General features: G+C 42.2%; 1 protein-coding gene across 14 annotated transcripts in view; it reads right to left on the bottom strand.

Moving 5' to 3' along the window:
* Window positions 1–20,074, bottom strand: part of AOPEP (aminopeptidase O (putative)) — a 406,505-nt gene that overhangs the window by 102,351 nt on the left and 284,080 nt on the right. For all 14 annotated transcript variants that reach the window (XR_014062841.1, XR_014062843.1, XR_014062842.1 and 11 more), the window contains 2 exons: window positions 14,142–14,185; window positions 6,117–6,177 (listed from right to left, as the gene is read on the bottom strand). Coding sequence is in view for 11 of the 14 variants with exons in the window: in XM_081522460.1 (XP_081378586.1) it covers window positions 6,117–6,177; window positions 14,142–14,185 (105 nt within the window). In the remaining 3 variants the exon portion in view is untranslated. The remainder of the gene's footprint in view (window positions 1–6,116; window positions 6,178–14,141; window positions 14,186–20,074) is intronic.

The following is a 20,074-nucleotide window of genomic DNA, read 5'->3' as shown; positions in this document are numbered from 1 at the left end:
CCAAGGGACTCTCAAGAGTCTTCTCCAACACCACAGTTCAAAAGCATCAATTCATTGGTGCTCAGCTTTCTTTATAGTCTGACTCTCACATCTATACACGACTACTGGAAAAACCATAGCCTTGACTAGACGGACCTTTGTTGACAAAGTAATGTCTCTGCTTTTTAATATGCTGTCTAGGTTGGTCATAACTTTCCTTCCAAGGAGTAAGCAACTTTTAATTTCATGGCTGCAATCACCATCTGCATTTAGTCACTTAGAAATTGTGAATCTAACCGCTGGACAAGAATGACAGCAAAATTACTAGGAGCTCAAAACACACACCACATTATGGCAACTACTATTATTGATATAAAAAAACCATAATGTGCACATGGTTGCACAAAAGAACATTTGCACATGCAAAGCACATATAATTTGAAAAATATAATTTCTCTGGAATTTGCAAAATAACCAATCTTGGTTTTTTTGAATGACCATTACATGTAGAATTTTTTATAGATACCACTAAGGTTAAGTATCCTAATAGGCCTTTAAATTATGTAGATAATAGTACATAATCTATGCTAAAAGAAGTGTACATGTTATTCCCCTAATAAAGCACCTGGCGTGCTCTGTGCTAAAAGCACATCATGGCTTCAATGACATGGAGTCTCTTGTATCATGTCTAATCAAGTTTCCCCAATTTTGTGACTGCAGGATTTTCTCCTAAGACTTATGTTTTCCAACATTTGCTTGTGTGGCCTCTGGCAACTTGCAGGTGTTTGTTTGGAAAGGAGAGGCATTTTCCAAGATGACACAATAAGCTGATGTTCTTAAGCCTGGGAGTTTGATTCCTGCCTGTTTCTGTTTCTAGGAGACTTTATATGATTGGCCATTACCCATCCTCTCTATCCCCATCATTGCCACTGCTGCCTGTGACTTTGCCATTTAAGGCTGCTAAGCACTTTTCCCTAAAGAATAGCCTGAGTCATAGAAGGGCTGTGGGTTCACTGGCATTATTGTGTTACTTGTTGGTGCCTTGGAAAATGGGTCACCTGGGAGTTGAAATTAAGCACTGAAGAGAGGATGGTAATTCGTTCATACCCTTATGAACAACTGCGGTGAAAGCAGTACTCGGCAGTGGATGATAATCATTCGTGGTTTCAGATCAGACTGAAGGGCGTCTATGGACTGACTAGCTCCAGCTTTAGCTATACATCTGACAAAACTACAGATGATTTCAAGTACATCAGTGGTGGATTTTAAGGAATTATGCACTCAGATTTTAATTCAGCTAACAGCTTTAAAGCATCACTATGCAGTATGAATGTGTGCAAGCCACATTTGTCATTTAAAATGTTCTCATTGCTGGGGATTTCCCTGGTGGTCAGTGGTTAAGAATCTGCCTTTCAATGTAAGGGACATGGGTTTGATCACTAGTCAGGAAACTAAGATCCCACATGCACTGGGGCAACTGAGCTCAAAAGCCAAAACTAGAGAGAAGCCTGTGCACTGCAACGAAGACCCAATGTAGCCATAAATAAATAAATAAACATATATATATATATATATATATATATTTTAAAATGTTCTATTTGCCACAAATAAAAAGTAAGTTGTAGCAGCTAAAATTAATTTTAATAGTATATTTTATTTTACAAAGTATCCAAAATATAATTATTTCAATACCTAAAAATATTAAAACCTTTAATGAGATATTTTACCTTCACTTTTTTGTACTAAGTCTTCTAAATCAGATGTGCTTTCACAGTCTATCTCAATTGGATGCTAAGTTTTAATCAGAAATGCTTTGTCTGAAGTAGATTTCACAGAATTGATAGTTGAAAAAGTGGATTCATTTACAAACCTAAATTGGTCCAAACCATGATTGTATTCTTAGATTTTCAATTTAAATTTAGATTAAATTAAAATTCAGCTCATAACTATTTGGTGACTAATAATTATGATCCAGCATATGCCTAGGAATGGTAGAAAATAAAGTTTAAAATGGTAGCTTGGGGCAGTTTACAGCTTCAAATGGCAGGCCAAAGAGTTTTTTCTAAATGGGGGAAAAGTTTCTGGTGAGGAGGGATGTAAACTGTGTTTGGGGGAAGATTCACTTAGCATTGATGTGGATGGTGGATGGAAAGGGGGACAAGTTGGAGGCTAAAAGAACAATTAGTTACTGCACTAGTCCAAGCAAAATATAACGAAAAAGTGAGGAAGATGCTAGGAAAGGAAATAAAATTATAAATTTAATAAGTATATATTTAAGGATATCAGGAAATGTGGGCAGGAAATCAAAGAAAAGGAGGGGTCAGAGAGTTCTATGACAACTAAAATAAAGAAGTACAGAAGAAGGGCTGGAGGGAGAAAAGTTACTTCTATTACATTTGATATAAATGTTTTACAAAAGATTAGAATATGTACATATGTTCTGGCGGGTGGGAGAAGACCTTTGGGCGGACATGAAAAGAAATCAAAGTCTATTTATAGAATTGTCAAATTAGCAGAATGGGCAACTTTCTTAGAAGTACTGTATACTATTCCAACAGTTGGGAGTGTCTGATAAATTAAATTATGGTACCACTCTTTAGAAATTTATGCAGCTGTTAAAAATTACTGCTGTTGAATTATTTCAAGGGATGTGGGAAATTGCTTAAGATGTATTTTTACATGAAAACTTTCAAGTTTAGCTAATAAAAGTCCAATTTTTTTAAGCAAGGATATGCACTTACATAATGTATAGCACAGAAAATGTATAGAAGGACACATACCAGGCATATATTATCTCTGCAGAGTAAGATTGAGAGGGGCAAGGGCTTTTATGCTCTTTTTTACTTTGGTTTTGCTTGAACTTGCTTCAGAGAACATATTATTTTTATTTTTGAAAAGGGAGACCAGAAAAAATGACTAAAAGGGTTTATGTCAAAAAATTAACTCTGGGGACTTCCCTGGTGGGCCAGTAGTTCAGATGCTACACTTCAACTGTAGGGGGTTCAGTCCCTGGTCAGGGAACTAAGATCCCACATGCCACATGATGCAATAAAAAATAACTGAAATCAATAAGTGACTTAAAGAATTATCTCTGGGCCATTTTAATTTTCTTATTACAAACTTTTTTATATTTCAGTATTACATACTGAAAACATCAGAAGAACATCATAAAGGAAATAATCTGTAATATCAATGGTAAGATAAATTTTAAGTCTGTTAGCAAAGCCATAGATTAGGGTTGGGTGTTTCTTTAAACAGATTTGTATCCAATTTCCTTTACTTTTGGGGGGCTCATGCTTACTTTTATAGCTGCTGAAGCTATTTCCATACATTAAAAAAAAATGATTTCCATTCAATGTGGCCAAAAAGGAAAATGGAGGCCAACCCCAAGGCAAACATTCCTTAGAGAAGACAAAAAGCCTCTGTAACTTGTGGAATGAAAACTTCACCAGCAGAATGTGACTCTTTTGTCATGAATGACTTCAACTGCTGGTAGACAGAAATTTTTAATGAGAACAAAGAGCATTGGAATGATTTCAATGCCCTGGTTGTCATTCCAGGCCAAACACACCAGTAACTTTATATTATAATGATAGGGACAAAGAACAAGGTGTCCCATTCACTGTGAGGCTCGTGCAACAAGAGGGCACAGAGTCTCACTGAAGTGGAAACGAGAGGGAACTCTCAAGGAGCGCGGAAAGGGCTGTGAGCAGGTAAATCACCATTAGCCACATAAATAATGGCAGAAAATGGGTGAAGAGATGAAAAGATGCCGTCTGATCATTCACCAATGTAAAGATGTGCACTAAATCAGGGTCTTTTCTGTCTGACGCTGTTGTTTTTACTGAACAGTTAAGCACCCAAGGAAATACCAGTTGGGTCTTAAAGACAATTTATAGCCGAGTTGGCCTCATTGCACCTGGCTGTGTTTTGACAGCAGGTTTCATCAGTTTACAGCGGAGATTCTTGTCTATGCTATAAGCTGTCACTAATGCAACTAGACCTTTGGAAAAAATGTACCGCTCAGAGGCAAATCTTTCCCTTTCACGGACCCCTCCCCCTTTTAATGAAAAGCAAAAGCCGGTGGCAAAGCCTCTTCTTCTTCAAGGGAAATTACAGAACCTCCTGGGAGCGAGCAGGTCAGCCCCAGTGCGATGGCGCAAGTCGGATGCGCCTGCTTCTGGGCACTCGATTAAGGACTCTTTCTTTTCTCTTCCCTCGGGGCTAACTGCAGAACACAGCCGCCTTGTTGTTGTGGGCCAGGAAATGCAGGATTTTGCTCTTTGAGCTCCCAACTTTTCCCAGCTTCCAGGCCCCCCCGAAGAATGTCTGGGAGCCTTGCAACAGCCCGGCCTGGGAACTCCAGGCAGCTGGCTTCGGGGGATACCCAACCCTCACCCCCGTCGAAAACAAGAAGAGCAGGGTGTGGCTATTTGGGATCAGACAAACCTTAACTTTGTTCCCCGAGATTTTTGTACTCAGCTAGTTGCCTGGTTTGGAAGCCGCCGTCTTAGAAATCACAGGAACTCATTATAGGTAACATACACGAGCTGAAAGCACTGCCTCCCAGGACCAGGTGCTCCCTAACCACTCACTTTGTTCTGTGTGTTTAGGACACAGCATTTTATTCTTTTTTGCTCCCAAAAGGACTGGGCCAAACAAATAAGTTTTAACAGGTGACACGCATTCCTGAACCGAAGGTAGTGCGTCCTTCCTTAGGAATGAGCTCCTGGTGGCTGGTGGCCGACGCTGCCCCATGTGTGGCAGAACAGGACAAAGACGAGAGGAGAGGGATGAGAAGGTAATGGAGACCAGCCCCTCCTGTTCCTTAATTTCATGGTTCACAGACATTCATTGACATTCAGACACTCCCAAGGGGAAGCTCGTATAACCAGTCATGAAACCAGAAACGAGCAGGCTAACAGGGCTGCTTGCCTGCGCCCCAGGCAGACTTTCTCCCCACCGTGGGGTCCACTCCCAGACACTCGGGCCCACTGTGACGGGTCTGCAGCTGCTCTGGGGGTTGGAAGAGTTCCAGGCCCACCGGGTCCTTTGGCCAGCCGCTTCCAGGCAGCGCCCAGGCTATAGCTCGGGGCGGCCCTTGAGGCTCTGGGAAGCACAAGACCGGCAGGGGATGGGGGGTGCAGGGGGGAGGAGGCTTTAGGCCAGGTGATTCCCACGCAGTGAGGGCTGCCTGGGAATGTCTCCCTCAGAATCGCCATGGGCTGAAAGGGGGAGCAGAGAAATAAACGTGAAGGAGAGGTAGGTCCCGGTCCCCAAGACAGAGAAACGAGTCTGAACTGCTCCTTCAGATGAGAAGAGCAGCTGGAGACAGAGATGCAGAAGTAGAGGAGAAGGTCGAGGGCAGCTGCATGGGCCAATAAGGGGGAAACTATGGGTGTGCCGGGTTAGAGGAGAGCGACAGGCAGGCCAGTGCACTTGTCTGGCTGCATCCACAGAGCAGAGCTTGAGACGCTGGCGGCGCTGGACTGCTGCCTGGTGACGCTGCCCAACGTGTGCATCACGCTTTGGAAGACCTCACTGAACATGCAGTTCAGAGTCAACCAGAATGTCCACCTCTTGCACCACAGTCACTAGGGGCAGAGGCCTGAGGCACACTCCACCACCGCAGGCCGAACAGCGTGGGAGACATCATCTTCCTGACTTAGGGACACTGCAGCTCAGTGAGCTGGTTACTTTTATGTGTGTGTTTAGTCTCTCAGTCAGGTCTGACTCTTTGTGATCCTATGGACTGTAGCCCACCAGACTCCTCAGTCCATGGGGATCCTCCAGGCAAGAACACAGGACTGGGTTGCCAGGCCCTCCTCCAGGGGATCTTCCCAACCCAGGTCTCTCGCATTGCACGCAGATTCTTTACCATCTGAGCCACCAGGGAAGTCCATGAATATTGGGATGGGTAGCCTATCCCTCCTCCAGGGGATCTTCCAGACCCAGGAATTGAACTAGGGGTCTCGTGCATTGCAGGCGGATTCTTTACCAACTGAGCTATCAGGGAAGCCAGCTTACTTGTATAAGGATATATATATATACAAAAAAACACTGTCATGATTGATACACTAAGCGATAAGCCTTACTGTTCTCCACAGAGTCTGGTGAGGTGGTTATCTGAAGCTCACCTGTGGAATTCCAGAACTCTCCAGCCAGTCTCGGAAGATGTTTCCAACAGACAGCTCAGGCCTTTAAAAATAAAACAACAACAAAAAAGTAAAGGATTAAAGAGTTACAGAGTGGACTTCCCTGGTGCCACAGTGGATAGAAATCCACCTGCCAAAGCAGGGGACATGGGTTCAATCCCTGGTCTGGGAAGATTCCACATGCTGCAGAGCAACTAAGCCCGTGCACCGCAACTACTGAGCCTGTGTGCTGCAACAATTGAAGCCCGTGCTCCAAAACAAAGAGTAGTCTCCCCTCATCGCAAGTACAGAGAAAGCCTGAGCCCAGCAATGAAGGCCCAGCACAGCCAAAAATAAATAAATAAATAAATTTTTAAAAGTTACAGCACACTTACTATTAATACACAGAATGGTTCTAACTATCGGGGCACATCGCAGCATTGTTCTTCCAGAGAAATCTGGAGAAAGTGCAGTGCTGTCTCAGGTTAAAGTGAAGAGGGGGCATGGTCACATTCAGGAGAGCATCTCTCTAGTCCACAGGAGTGCATGTGATGAGATCTAAGAATCCAAGGGGCCCCACAGGAGGTCCTTGATGTCTTGAGAGGAAGTCTTCGTTGGGAGTACCTATGCGGGGAGGAGAGGGCATGTTCATGGGACATGTCAGGCGTGACTGCTTCCTGGAGAGAGGTGGAGTAATGTGAAATCTGAACCTCACAGCACTGAGTGCATCAAAATGAAATGCCAACTTCACGGTGATGATGGGTGACAGCAAGCAAGAATGATACAATTCATCATCGGAACCCTGGGAGGCTCAGAGCCATGGAGCACACGTGGCTTCTGCTGCCTGTTTTCAAGCAGGTCTTCATTCTGCTTTATTTGAAATGTTATGATTGCTTGTTTGGTCCAAAGTCAGCTGAAATCTTTTGGTTTCATGCCTGCTGATTTAAATACTCCTTTAAATGTACCCAGTGGCCAATATGTTTAGGGTCCACAAACTTTAGGTCATGTCTTCCTGTCTTACTGAAGTTTAAGCAATTCCTCCCTGGCTTCGAGATAATTCTTGCTCATGCCCAGTCTCTCCAGCCACAGAGGCCTTCTTGGAATCCTCTTCCAGGCTGCATACGTCACACTCACACGGGCCCTGTCTTCTGTGGCACAGTATCCTGTCACAGTCTGAGACTGCAATTTGTTTTGTTATTTGACTTATAAATGTCTCCTCACTAGATCAAAGCTCTCTGAGACCAGGGTTGGTGTCTGTTTTACTTACTTCTCTTAACCCTGCACTTAAAACAGTTGTGGCATAAGTATCCCCATAGATACTTTTTATTTGAATGAATGAAAACACATTTCATTGTTGACTCAATAAAAATTATTCCTTTTTAAGTTAATAATCACCTTGCCCAGTAAGATATTGCCAAGTCATTAAGGTCTGTATCTTTTAAAATTTTATGTACTATATACGCCATTACATGTATGAAATATTCCCTCCTCCCTCCCTTTGGAATTGTAAAGAGGTTGTGGAAAGATACAGTGCTGTCCGCATCAGTTAAGATGCTGAAGGCCAAGTGCTCCCCTCACACCTGTACTGTTCTGCTGCAGGCTGGATGTAGTGAGAAGGGAGGGAAGAGCAGGCCTAGGTGGCTTAGGGAAGACAGGGTTGACTGATCTTGTCCTTCCTTTTCTTCTTCACTGAGAAGCAAGTCACTAGTGTGTCTTGGTCTTCCCTTGTTGTTGTTCAGTCGCCAAACTGTGTCTGACTCTTTGTGACCCCATGAATTGCAGCATGCCAGGCTTCCCTGTCCTTCACTCTCTCCCAGAGTTTGCTCAAACTCATGTCCATTGAGTCAGTGATGTCATCCAACCATCTCATCCTCTGTCACTCCCTTCTCCTCTTGACCTCAATCTTTCCCAGCATCAGGATCTTTTCATATCAGGTGGCAACTGGAACTTCAACTTCAGCATCAGTCCTTGCAATGAATATTCATGGTTGATTTCCTTTAGGATTGACTGGTTTAATCTCCTTGTTGTCCAAGGGACTCTCAAGAGTCTTCTCCAGCACCACAGTTTGAAAGCATCAATTCTTCGGCACTCAACTTTCTTTATGGTCCAACTTTCACATCTGTACATGACTACTGGAAAAGCCATACCTTTGACTAGATGGACCTTTGTTGGCAAAGTAATGTCTCTGCATTTTAATACATTGTCTAGGTTTGTCATAGCTCTTCTTCTAAGACGCAAGCGTCTTTTAATTTCATAACTGCAGTCACCATCCACATTGATTTTGGAGCCCAAGAAAATGAAATCTGACACTGTTTCCACATTTCCCTTCCACTTGCCACGAACTGATAGGACCTGGGGAGGTCTTCCCTACCCAGGGCAAAAGCAAATGTGGTTGAAGGGGGCAACTGTCACTATTTCAACACAGAGAAAATACACAGAGGGGAGAAAAACTAGTTTGGATTCATTTTCGAGATGATGCTCATCTGTGGGATGACCAGACAGGGAAGAGGCCAGAAGTGAACAAGGGGAAGGTGACCACTCTCCTAGGCTGTTTGTCCAGTTCCCAAGTCAGTGGAATTACTGGTTGTGCCTTGTATGAAAGGCCAGGAGCCACCATCCCTGGGCTCTTCCCCACTGTTTCTTTGTCGTCATCTCAGTGTCCATGGCCAAGTCTCCTCTGTAGGCTGTGAGAGTGTGGAAGTGTGTGCTCATGTGCGTGCATGCACACGTGCCCTCAGATACCTCTGTGTGTGTGTGTGTGCGTGTACACACATGCGCACACATGGAGTAGGGGTGGGATGACCAGAAGAGAGGAGGCATCTCTCAGCACATTAAGGTCATTATACTTTCTTGGATTTGATTCATTTGTTTGGCCATAGAAAGAGGCTCTGGAAATGCCCTCACCTGGCATAATTGATACGCCAGGAGGAGGAAAGTGGTGTCAAAGGGCCACTAAGAGAAGCGCCCAAGGGGACTTGAAGTTGTTTTACTTTCTAGTGATATGTGCCAGGCTGGAAGGTAAGACAGATTTGGTAACTTCCACTGAGGATGATGTTCAGAAGAAGGTTCGTTCTTGTTTGGAATGAATGCAAACAGTTCCCACCTGGTCTGGCACCCACGGGGCAGTTCATCTGGTGTATAGGGCTCCTGCCTGGGGCTTGAGCAGCTATGGAGGTCCTGCTGGCGCTTTCAACTGTTTGTCCCAACTTAGAAACAAGGGTCTGTTTTTATCCCGGTCTATCCTTCATTGGTGCTTCTCTCTAAGTAGCCCATTCATCTTCTTCTTTTCCAGCCAAGGAGGGACAAAAGGTCTGGTTACCCATCCTTCAAGAGATACCCAGGAAGGTGGCAGCACTCGGAACTGAGCTGCACTGTGTTGTGGATTCTAGGAAAATGGACATTCTTAAACCTGCCACAACTTAAGATGAAGAATTTAGAAAGGATTTAGAAGACAGCAGTAGTGATGATCAAAGGGGTAAGCACATTAGATCCACAAGGGAGGTCAAGGGAACTGGGATTAAATATCCTGAAGAAGAGAAGTCTGGGAGTGACTACAGAGCCATTTTCAAGCGGTTTTACAAAAGATGGTGAACAGCTGTTGTGCATCCCCATGGAGGAGTGAGTAAGAGGACAGGGACATAAATTTCCTTTGGAGATTTTAGCTGAAAGACACCTCTTTAGGGGTGGCACGGAAAGAGGAAGGCATGGCAGAGGGCAGGGGCTGCGGAGTTGAGTCCTGGAGTGTTACTGATTAGGGATCACATCTTCACCAGCGAAGACTGAGAACAGGCTAAAGCTTATCTATGTGGCAAACATTCAATGGATGCCTATCAGGTACAGGGTTCTGATAGGGTTCTGCACAAGACTAATACTATTATCCCCATCTTAGAGATGAGCAAATAAAGGTCCAAGAGGCTAAGGGACTTGCTCGGGCCTCCTAGATGGTGCTCAAAGAGCTGGGACTCAACCTTCTGTTGTCTGGTTGCAAAGCTCTCACTTTTCTTCCTGTGTGGAATTCAGGTTTCACAATACATTGTTCATGATTTAAGGTGCAGACAAGCCTGCAAGAAGAGAAGGCCTGTGCTGGCTTCCGCCAATGCTGACTTTTTGCTCATATCTCTCCTGCTGAAGGTGACCTGGCTGCTGCTGTGGCTGCCCTGTTTGTCTGCCCCCAATTACAGTTCAGAAGAGATAGGGGGACCCTTGGGAGGGGCAGGAGTGTGAGGACAGGAGAGTTCATTGTTCAGCTGCATCCAGGAGCAAAAGACATTCTCCTGTGAATGAAGAGAACCTGTGTTTCCAGATCACTTACCCCTGGAAAGGTTCAAAACACCTTATAACCATTATCACTTCATTCCTCATAATATCCTCGTGAAGTAGGTGTCAATTGTCATGTGGCTTTTTAGCAGATGGAGAAACTGCAGCATAAGAAAACTGTTCAAAGTCAGCCCAGGCTAAAGGAAAGGGCTACAGAAAAGACCTAGGTTTCTAGACTCCCAGTCTCAGCACAGACATCAAACTGCACAGATGCCCACTTACAGATTTCTTACGTGTAATAAGATGCTAAATTCTGAGAGGAAGATCAAAGCGTTAACTCCATCCACTAAAAACAAATGTAAACATTATAGAAATAGGAGAAGTAGTCTTACCTCCCAAGGAAATTATGGGAGATGGTCTGAAAATGCTGAATTTTCAGGAATGAAAGGGGCTCTATGTTTTATTTTTTTAAATGTACATAATTTTTCCTGTTTTGGTCATAATTACTGAGATGATAGTACAGGTGAAGTTTCAGTTCTGGACTTGATATGTAGCAGTGGTAAAGCTGAAAGCTGACTTTTTCAAATCAAGACACTCAGAGTCAAGGCCAATGGTGAGTTTTTCCCCTCTGAGATCATGGAGCTTAAATAATCACAACAGACAAGCAGAAGCATTTCCACTTCTCTGGGACCCAGAACTTACAGGAAATTACTCTTCTGCATGTCTGCTCACTATGGAAATTGATTTTATACAGATAGCTAAAAGTACACAGACCCACGCCTGCACGCCCTCCGTCTCTGTACTAGTGAGCCGTGCTTCTGCCTCATTACTGAGGCCTCCCGGGTATCTGGAACAGCCGGCTGTCTCACCCTCTGGCCGGAGAGCTCCTATGCTGTACACCTAGGTCATGAAAGGTAGCTCTGAGTTTTAGGAGTGGGTATCCAGACCCTGTGAGCTCTGAATGTAGTCACATGTAGTTAATGCCACAAGGGAGGGAATGGGCTGGCCATCCTGCATGATGCTGGTTAGAAAATAAGTTATGTTTAAGGTCAGGAAAGTGACCAGTAGCTCCTCTCTCCTTAATGTTATAGTACACAGAACAAGACCTAGGCATGCATGTAAAGAGCATTGTATGTACTGTGTATACTACACTGCTCGGTCAGTTGACTTCTGGGGGTGGAATGACAAGGATAGGGTGCTGACTATTAGCCATATCTGCTGCTTCTGCCTATCAACTCAGTGCTGATCAGGAGAAAGCTCTTTATCACTCTTGGCTCTGTCTTCGGCCCCTTGAGATTCTAAAGATCACCTTCTATCTGCATGCCTATAGGAAAGCACAAGGCCCGTGCGTCGGGAACAGAGTGAAGGTGCAAAGAATATGGGTAATGCAGTTCTCAGTGGACTCAGGCTTTGGGGGCTTCCACGTTTAGGGTCTGAAGTGGAAAATGTTCTTGTTCTGAAATGCAACTTACATTCTGTATAGGTTTTTAAATGTCAATAATTTATGTTTTTGAGTTCCCTTCCTATGTAGGGATACAAACAGTGTATGCCTCAATGCTTTCTACATGGTTACTTCTTTTCTTGATCAGAGCAAGTCATCTGTGCTTGGGTAGATAATGAAGATTGCTGAGGTAACATTTACAAACAAGTACTCCCTAGCTTCAAGGGGGAGGAAGAGTACTGAATTAAAACAAACACGTGAATGTGCACACACAAACATAATAACTGATGAGCAAAGAAAGAACCGGCAGCTGTTGATACTGTTGGACTATCAGGTGGGGAAGGCACACTGGATAAGCACTCCTAGCTTCTTCTTCTCTTGGTCTCATCAGCATTTGGACAGAAACCACTCACTGAAGATGTCTAAAACATGGTTTCTCATTTCCCCTCTTCCACCTTCAAACACTCAACCTTCCCTCCCTTTGCCCCATACTGATTCCTGAGATCAAACACCTGCTGCCTGGATTGCCAGGACTTCTATACTCAGCGTGTAACCGAGTCACAGAGAGAGAAAGGTCAGATCATGCAAGACTCCTCCTTTCAGCTCAACCAATCAACCAACAAACTGTGGCACTCCTGGGGTATTCCCGAGATCTGTTCAAAGCCTGCTGCCACCATCCACCCATTGTCCCAGCTCTGGATCTTGAGTGAACTGCCGTTTTTGTCTCTGATTGGTCTCCTGATATCTAGTTCTCTCCATCTCATCTCTCTCCCACGCTGCGCCCTCACCCCACCCTTACCTGAAGCCTTCAGTAGTACCTCTGGCTTGAAGGCTTGAGCATAGGACTGCTGAGCCCTATCTCCGTGCTGAAGTTCACCAAAGAATTGCCTACCCTGAGTCATGACCTGTTTCATGTACATCTATAGCAGCTGACTAGGAGCTCCCTGAGGGCTCAGCATAGAATTAATTTTTTATTTCCTAGTGTCCAGCGTAAAACCTGGTGAAGGAAGTACTCAATAGAGAATGTTAAAATTAACCAAAGCAAGAGAATAAGAGAAAGGCAGTATGACACATGTGGGCTGGCCCTAGGACCTTAACTGGCTGGTCTAATCTGAAAAATTTTGTCTTGTTCAGCACAGCTCACGTGCCTAACAGATGTGTCTGAGGATCAGCTTGCGATGGAATCAAAGATTAGAGGCTCCACGGGTGGGTGTGGGGCCTTCGGAGAGCTGGATAAAATTGGTACAATGTGCTGCATAGGTAAAAGGATGAACAGTCTGTTTTAAAAGCTGGATTAGATTCTGAGATTAGTTAGTGGGAAAGACAATGTTTGAGTTTCAAAATATATTCTAGTATACTTGCTGAAATACATTCATTGCAGCAATGAAGTCTCAACTCTTAAGGAAAATTTTTTTAAAAAGCTTAAGCCTGCTAGTCAAAACGTGATCCTAACTGGGCAAGGCATCCTCTCAAAGGGCAAAGGTTGGTGGTCAGCGGGCACCGTTCAATGGAGATGCTGCTCTTAACATCCACAGTCACAATAAAAGTTACTTTGTGGGGTCATAAAAAAATACAATGATAAAATCTAGGTGCTCCCAGAGCTAGAGGGCTTGGGCCATCCAAATGAACTCCATAACCTTATTAGGAAGGGGATGAAAGAAAGAAGACCTCCAAAATGAAAAATGCACCTTGTTGCCTCCATGAAAATTGCTATATTTGTATCCTGAGAAGTTCTCCTGAAAGAATGCATAGTCATTACTCAGAAACAGACCTGGGTAACAGCCTAAGGAGGTAATATACCATTTCTATTAATTTTCTTTTTCCTTTTTCTGTATTAGTTCCTAAGGAAATTGCTCCATTCTATTAGAGGACCTGAAAGGTTATTTCAGGGCAAGTATAAAAGAAAAGAAAAATTCTTGCAGATAACCTGTTGTTCTTGACCTTAGCAATAATGGACATATCTGATGTGATTTTTACACGAAGCAAACCTTGCATGTTCACTTTAAAAATAAAAGGATGGCAAATCTGAAACATTTCAGACATTCCAAAACAAGTCACCCTAACTTTTAGAACTTGTCTCTCCTCCATTCTTTTTCAGGGCAGCTGAGGCCACAGAGCGTCTACAGCTGTTTGTGCTGGCTCCTAGAATTCACACTCTTGATATTTCTAGGTCCAGTTGATCATCCTAGGACTCCTGCTGGCTGGGCTAGATCCCTCCTCTATTAACAGAGGAAGATTAAACTTCTAGGCTGCAATCTGCCAAACAATGGCAGAATCATTTTTAACATTCAAAATAAAACTGGGCCCTTAATTCCTAAATTGGTCCTCACCTTTTTTCTTCTGGGATGTTCTCCAACAGCATTTGAAGGAAATCCTGGAAGAAGAAAAAAGAAAATCATTAAAGATGTCCATCAGTAAATAACCCTGCTGCCTGGAGTCAGGCCAGAGACTGAGCGTTCCCAGCTGCTGACAACTCACCTGCTAGGGAAGGTAGGCTGACACTGAAATATTAGGCTATATACTCAATTTATTAATTTACCAGGGCTTCAGTCCAATCAGCTATAGAGATTGATTTTTGTAAAAACTACAAACAAACTGAAAAAAGTAATGTTTGTTATTCTGACCTGGTTTATTTCATTCCATGTTTAACTATTTCAAAAGGCTAGCCATAGCACACGGCACTGTTCCTATAACTTAACCATGTTCTCCTCTTCCTCAGCTTTCCCTAGAGATCCTGCTATGTGTTTGTGCTCAGTCTCAATCATCTCTGACTCTTTTGCACCCCCATGGACTGTAGCCTGCCAGGCTCCTCTGTCCATGGGCTTCTCCAGGCAAGAATACTGGAGTGGGTTGCCATTTCCTCCTCTAGGGGATCTTCCCAAACCAGGGATTGAACCCATGCCTCCTGTGTCTCCTGCACTGGTAAGCAGGTTCTTTACCACTGAGCCACTAGAGATCCTGTTACATACTGAATAATCACAACTCTGAGAGGCTAGTAACTAATGGCTTTTTTGCATTGCTCTTATGGCCAACCTAGATAGCATATTTAAAAGCAGAGACATTACTTTGCCAACAAAAGTCCGTCTAGTCAAGGCTATGGTTTTTCCAGTGGTCATGTATGGATGTGAGAGTTGGACGGTGAAGAAAGCTGAGCGCCACAGAATTGATGCTTTTGAACTGTGGTGTTGGAGAAGACTCTTGAGAGTCCCTTGGACTGCAAGGAGATCCAATCAATCCATCCTAAAGGAGATCAATCCTGGGTGTTCATTGGAAGGTCTGATGTTGAAGCTGAAACTCCAATACTTTGGCCACCTCATGCGAAGGGTTGACTCATTGGAAAAGACCCTAATGCTGGGTAGGACTGGGGGCAGGAGGAGAAGGGGACGACAGAGGATGAGATGGTTGGATGGCATCACCGACTCGATGGACATGGGTTTGGGTAGACTCCAGGAGTTGGTGATGGACAGGGAGGCCTGGCGTGCTGCAATTCATGGGGTCGCAAAGAGGCGGACACGACTGAGTGACTGAACTGAACTGAACTGAACTGATGGATAATAAAGACAAAAATCAAGACAATTAATACCCAGTGGAGGAACAAAGATGTCACAATCCCAAAAATAGCTCACGGGCTTCTGCCTCCATCTGTAGTCTCTTCTGGTGCCATGGCGCAAGTCCTCAATTGTTTGATATTTAAGATGTTTCAAGAATAGATTTTTTTTTTTAATCTAAGGGCATGACTTACACACATACCCATTTTATCCTTCACTATGGAAAATGGAAAATTTCAGACACATTCAAAAGTAGCAAAGTGTAATTAACCTTCACATACCCAGAGTCCCATAGCCAATCAGTGCCATCCACTCACTTGCCTCCTGAATTATTTAGAAGTAAATCCCAAATGTTAACATAATTTCACCAATCAATGGTTCAGTAAATGCCTCCAAAAGATAAGGATTCTTTTAAAACATAGCCATAATATCAGAAGACCTAAAAAATATTCACATATGAGTATTCAAAATCACATTTATATTTGATCTGCATCTTGTGTATTGTGACCAATCTTTTCAGTCCATCTTATTCTGGAATCTTGATTTGGTCTAAACTAGGTTTGTGAGATAAAACATAGGATACCCAGGTAAATTGAGGGCATACTTACATGAAAAAGTTCTTTGTTCTTAATCTGAAATTTTAATTTACATGGGGGTTGTACATTTTTATTTGCTAAATGGGTAAGCCTAGTGTCAACCCTTCCTCACCTGAAGGTTTGATAAGATATATTTTGGGTAAATACAGAACATGAAACAAACAAGAACAATATTTAACTTTCTAGGAACTTCTGAGTGATAAGTAAGACCTGAACTTAAAGGTTTTCTTTTAATAAATTGGAAATCACCTTTTAAACTTGTCCTTAAAGAGGGCACATGTGTAAGCCCAGATGACAAAATATGACACTGCCATTAATAAATGAGCATCCCTTCAGATGGATGACCCTACCACAACCTAGTCTGCAGACCTAGGGTCAGCACAGGGCTCTGATGAGATCCATGTAACTCAGAGTGTGAGATGCAAGCAGCAGTGCAGACCATTGTATTACAAACAGATGGAATTACATGGGACTAGAAATCTGCAAACAATTTGTATGACAAGGTGTTCTTTTTCTATCATGGTATTAAGCATAGCCATCACTACACTGGTGGAGTCAGCTGTCCCTTCCTATGTGTTTATGGGCGGTTAGGTCCATTTCTTCCAGAGACAGAATTTCCCTATTAAGAGCACTGGTGAAAGATTTATTTCTTGCAACCTCTGTTCTCCTTCTAAGACTCTACTTGCCTATTGCTGCTTCACCCAAAATACGTAACACAAATACAACAAAACTAATATCAACATGTATCAGTCTAAGCACCCTAATGTTCATAGCACTATTTACAGTAACCAAGATATGGAAGCAACCTAAGTGAGCATCAACAGATGAATGGATGAAGAAGATATGATAGATACACAGACACACACACACATATATATGTACACAATGGAATATTACTCAGCCAGAAAAAAAGAATGAAATAATGCCATTTTCAGCAACATGAATGAACCTAGAGATTGTCATACTAAGTGAAGTCAGTCAGACAAAGATAAATATCATATGTTATCACTTATATACGGAATCTTAAAAAATGATACAAATAGACTTATTTACAAAACTGAAAGAGACTCACAGACATAGGAAACAAATTTATGGTTACCAAAGGGGAAAGGGGGAGGAATAAATTAGGAGTTTAGGATTAGCAGATACACACTACTATATTATACAACACTACGTATGAAATAAACAACAAGGTCCTACTATACAGTGCAGGGAACTATATTTAATATCTTGTAGTAAATTATAATGGAAGATAGTCTGAAAAAGAATGTATGAATCACTTTGCAGTACACCAGAAACTAACACAATGTGGTACATCAACTATACTTCAATGAAAAAAATATTTATTAGTAAAAACGGAGGGGACAATCCCAAATAGAATGCAGTATAGTATACATTGCAGTGGGTATATTGAGAAAAAAATATCAAAGGAAACAAAAGCAATATTTAGAAAGCAAAGAAGTATTTTTGATTGAGGTTCTTAAAGTCATGATTTTATTATATTAATAATTATTTGGTAAAAAAGTTGAATCAGAAATTAATTTTTAATAATCTGATATATTATTAGATTACTTTGCAGATATTTCAGAATTCTTGCTTCTTAAAAATGCAAGCACTGTAATTATAACTTACTAATTTTACTGCATTATTTCCTTATAGTCCATATCAACTTATCCCATACTTGTCCAGTAATTTATGCTCAATTAAGTGGGGGGAAATTACATTAACTCAATGGCAAGGGGGAGAATTTAATTGCATGAAAAGTAGGAAATCCATAGTTAATCTTAATTCTGCCCTTTTGCATTTTCCAATTACAATTGGATCTTTCTTTACAAAACTGCAGAACACAATGTTTCAGATTTTCTGTGAATACAATAAAAGTGTAGGAGGTCCCCAAGAAGCCCTGCTTTATTTTTTAAAAAAGGTAACTGTCCCATTTCTTAGCAGGTAGCCATCTGCCTCTTCCTGCTCAGAGCTGAAAACTGCAGGCCACACAGCTAGCTGAAGGCTGCCAATCAGTCCTGAGGAGGACAGGTCTAAGGGATCACAGTTCAGTTCAGTTATTCAGTTGTGTCTGACTCTTTGTGACCTCATAGACTGCAGCACGCCAGGCCCCCTGTCCATCACCAACTCCCAGAGTCCACTCAAATTCATGTCCATTGAGTCAGTGATGCCATCCAACCATCTCATCCTCTGTTGTCCCCTTCTCCTTCTGCCTTCAATCTTTCCCAGCATCAGGGTCTTTTCCAATGAGTCAGCTCTTCGCATCAGGTGGCCAAAGTATTGGAGTTTCAGCTTCAACATCAGTCCTTCCAATGAATATTCAGGACTGATTTTCTTTAGGATGGACTGGTTGGATCTCCTTGCAGTCCAAGGGACTCTCAAGAGTCTTCTCCAACACCACAGTTCAAAAGCATCAATTCTTTGGCGCTCAGCTTTCTTTATAGTCCAACTCTCACATCCATATATGACTACTGGAAAAACCATAGCCTTGACTAGATGGACCTTTGTTGGCAAAGTAATGTCTGGATCACACTGGATCACAAAAACTCAATACCTCAAGCATCTCTAAGACATGAAGCCTGTATCTCCACAGATTATGGGAATGTTTGTCTACAGTATTAGACATTCTTCCATCCTGTGCTCCATCCAATCCAAGAAGACACTTGGTCTCACCAGGGTAGTCTTTGTACCATGAGTGGAATCAATTCAACTGGTCCTTCTTATTCCGTTCATACACATAATCTCATGGAGATGAGTTTGAGCAAGCTCCAGGAGTTGGTGACGGACAGGGAAGCCTGGTGTGCTGTAGCTCATGGGGTCGCAAAGAGTCAAACGTGACTGAGCAACTGAATTGACACATAATCTTAACTACAAAATGCTAGTTTTCCTGGTTCCATTCAGAAATTGGCATATACACCTGGAGTGGACTCATCATAGAAGCCTTTCCCCATTTTCCACAACAGAATGTTTAAAAAGAGAGATGTCTCTTTTGAGTATTCCTTCCCTTACCACTTCTTTTCAATTCTTTCATCTGTCTTCACTCTTTACTTCAGCATGTTGGCATTTTTATAAAAGCAACTTACAAATATCAATTGGACAAGGAGGGTTTTCCTTCAAGACTGATTCTAGGATCATTAACAGGACTTAAGGCACTGACTTGATCTAGGATCACTGACAAAGTCAGTTAGCAACAAATACTAGGGCCCTAGTTTCTTACCAGTAGAGTATGCCTGAAAATATTAAAGCCAAAGACACAAAAATAACATTCCTGCCATTTGGACAGTGAGTTGGGGTGAAATTTTATCTAAATCCTTGACAACTGTTGCAAGCCAATACTCTAGTCAAAAAATGTATTCCTTGGGAAGCTGTTTGTTTTTTTTTTTATTTCTTATTCTCCTAATAATCTATACACTAATCAGGTCAGCCCTAGATAGCTTATTTTGATTATCACCTAAAAACACTAAATTAAGCATTAAAAGTTTTTTTAAAATGACTCCAATTTTGGCACATGGTTAATTTGGTAATTATTTTATAGTACCGGTGAAAGTTTTCAATAAAAAGCAGATGCATGTAGCTTCTCCTGGATAAAATGACTCTGGCTTGATATTTACATAGAACTAGGAATTTCAGTCAGAGGTTTTATGAATAATTACTATGGTCGTAGGGAGGGGACAGTAGGAGGGACAATACAAATAATCGAAATATTGAAATAAGGACAGTGCTGGCAGGATAAATGCCAAAAAGAAGTGAAATGGTCAGGAATCAGTCATTGCTCAAGAGAACAGTTTTAGTTGAGAGGTAGAAAGATGATAATTCTGAAATACTGGGTAGATGAGGTGTTCAGAAATGAAAGGATTCAAAAGTCAATTGGAAAAAGAAGAATTTGAAGATCTTCTTTGTATAGAAACTGAATCATGGCCTTCCTCATCAAAAACTAACTAGCAATATAAACAAAACACAATTCTTTTTCAAAAAGTTAGCAAAAATGTCACTAGCAGCAACCAAACAAGGAAAGAATACAGCCTGTGGCATAAACTTCAAAGAAAAAACTAAAGAAAGAAACATAACATTCCAAGACAGCCTCCAACCCTCCCTCTGCACCGCCTCCTCCATCAT

Source organism: Giraffa tippelskirchi, chromosome 1, assembly GCF_054371585.1.
Source record: "Giraffa tippelskirchi isolate mGirTip1 chromosome 1, T2T-mGirTip1v1.2.pri, whole genome shotgun sequence".
Taxonomy (NCBI): Eukaryota; Metazoa; Chordata; class Mammalia; order Artiodactyla; family Giraffidae; genus Giraffa; species Giraffa tippelskirchi.
This window is presented reverse-complemented; position numbering and strand designations above follow the sequence as displayed.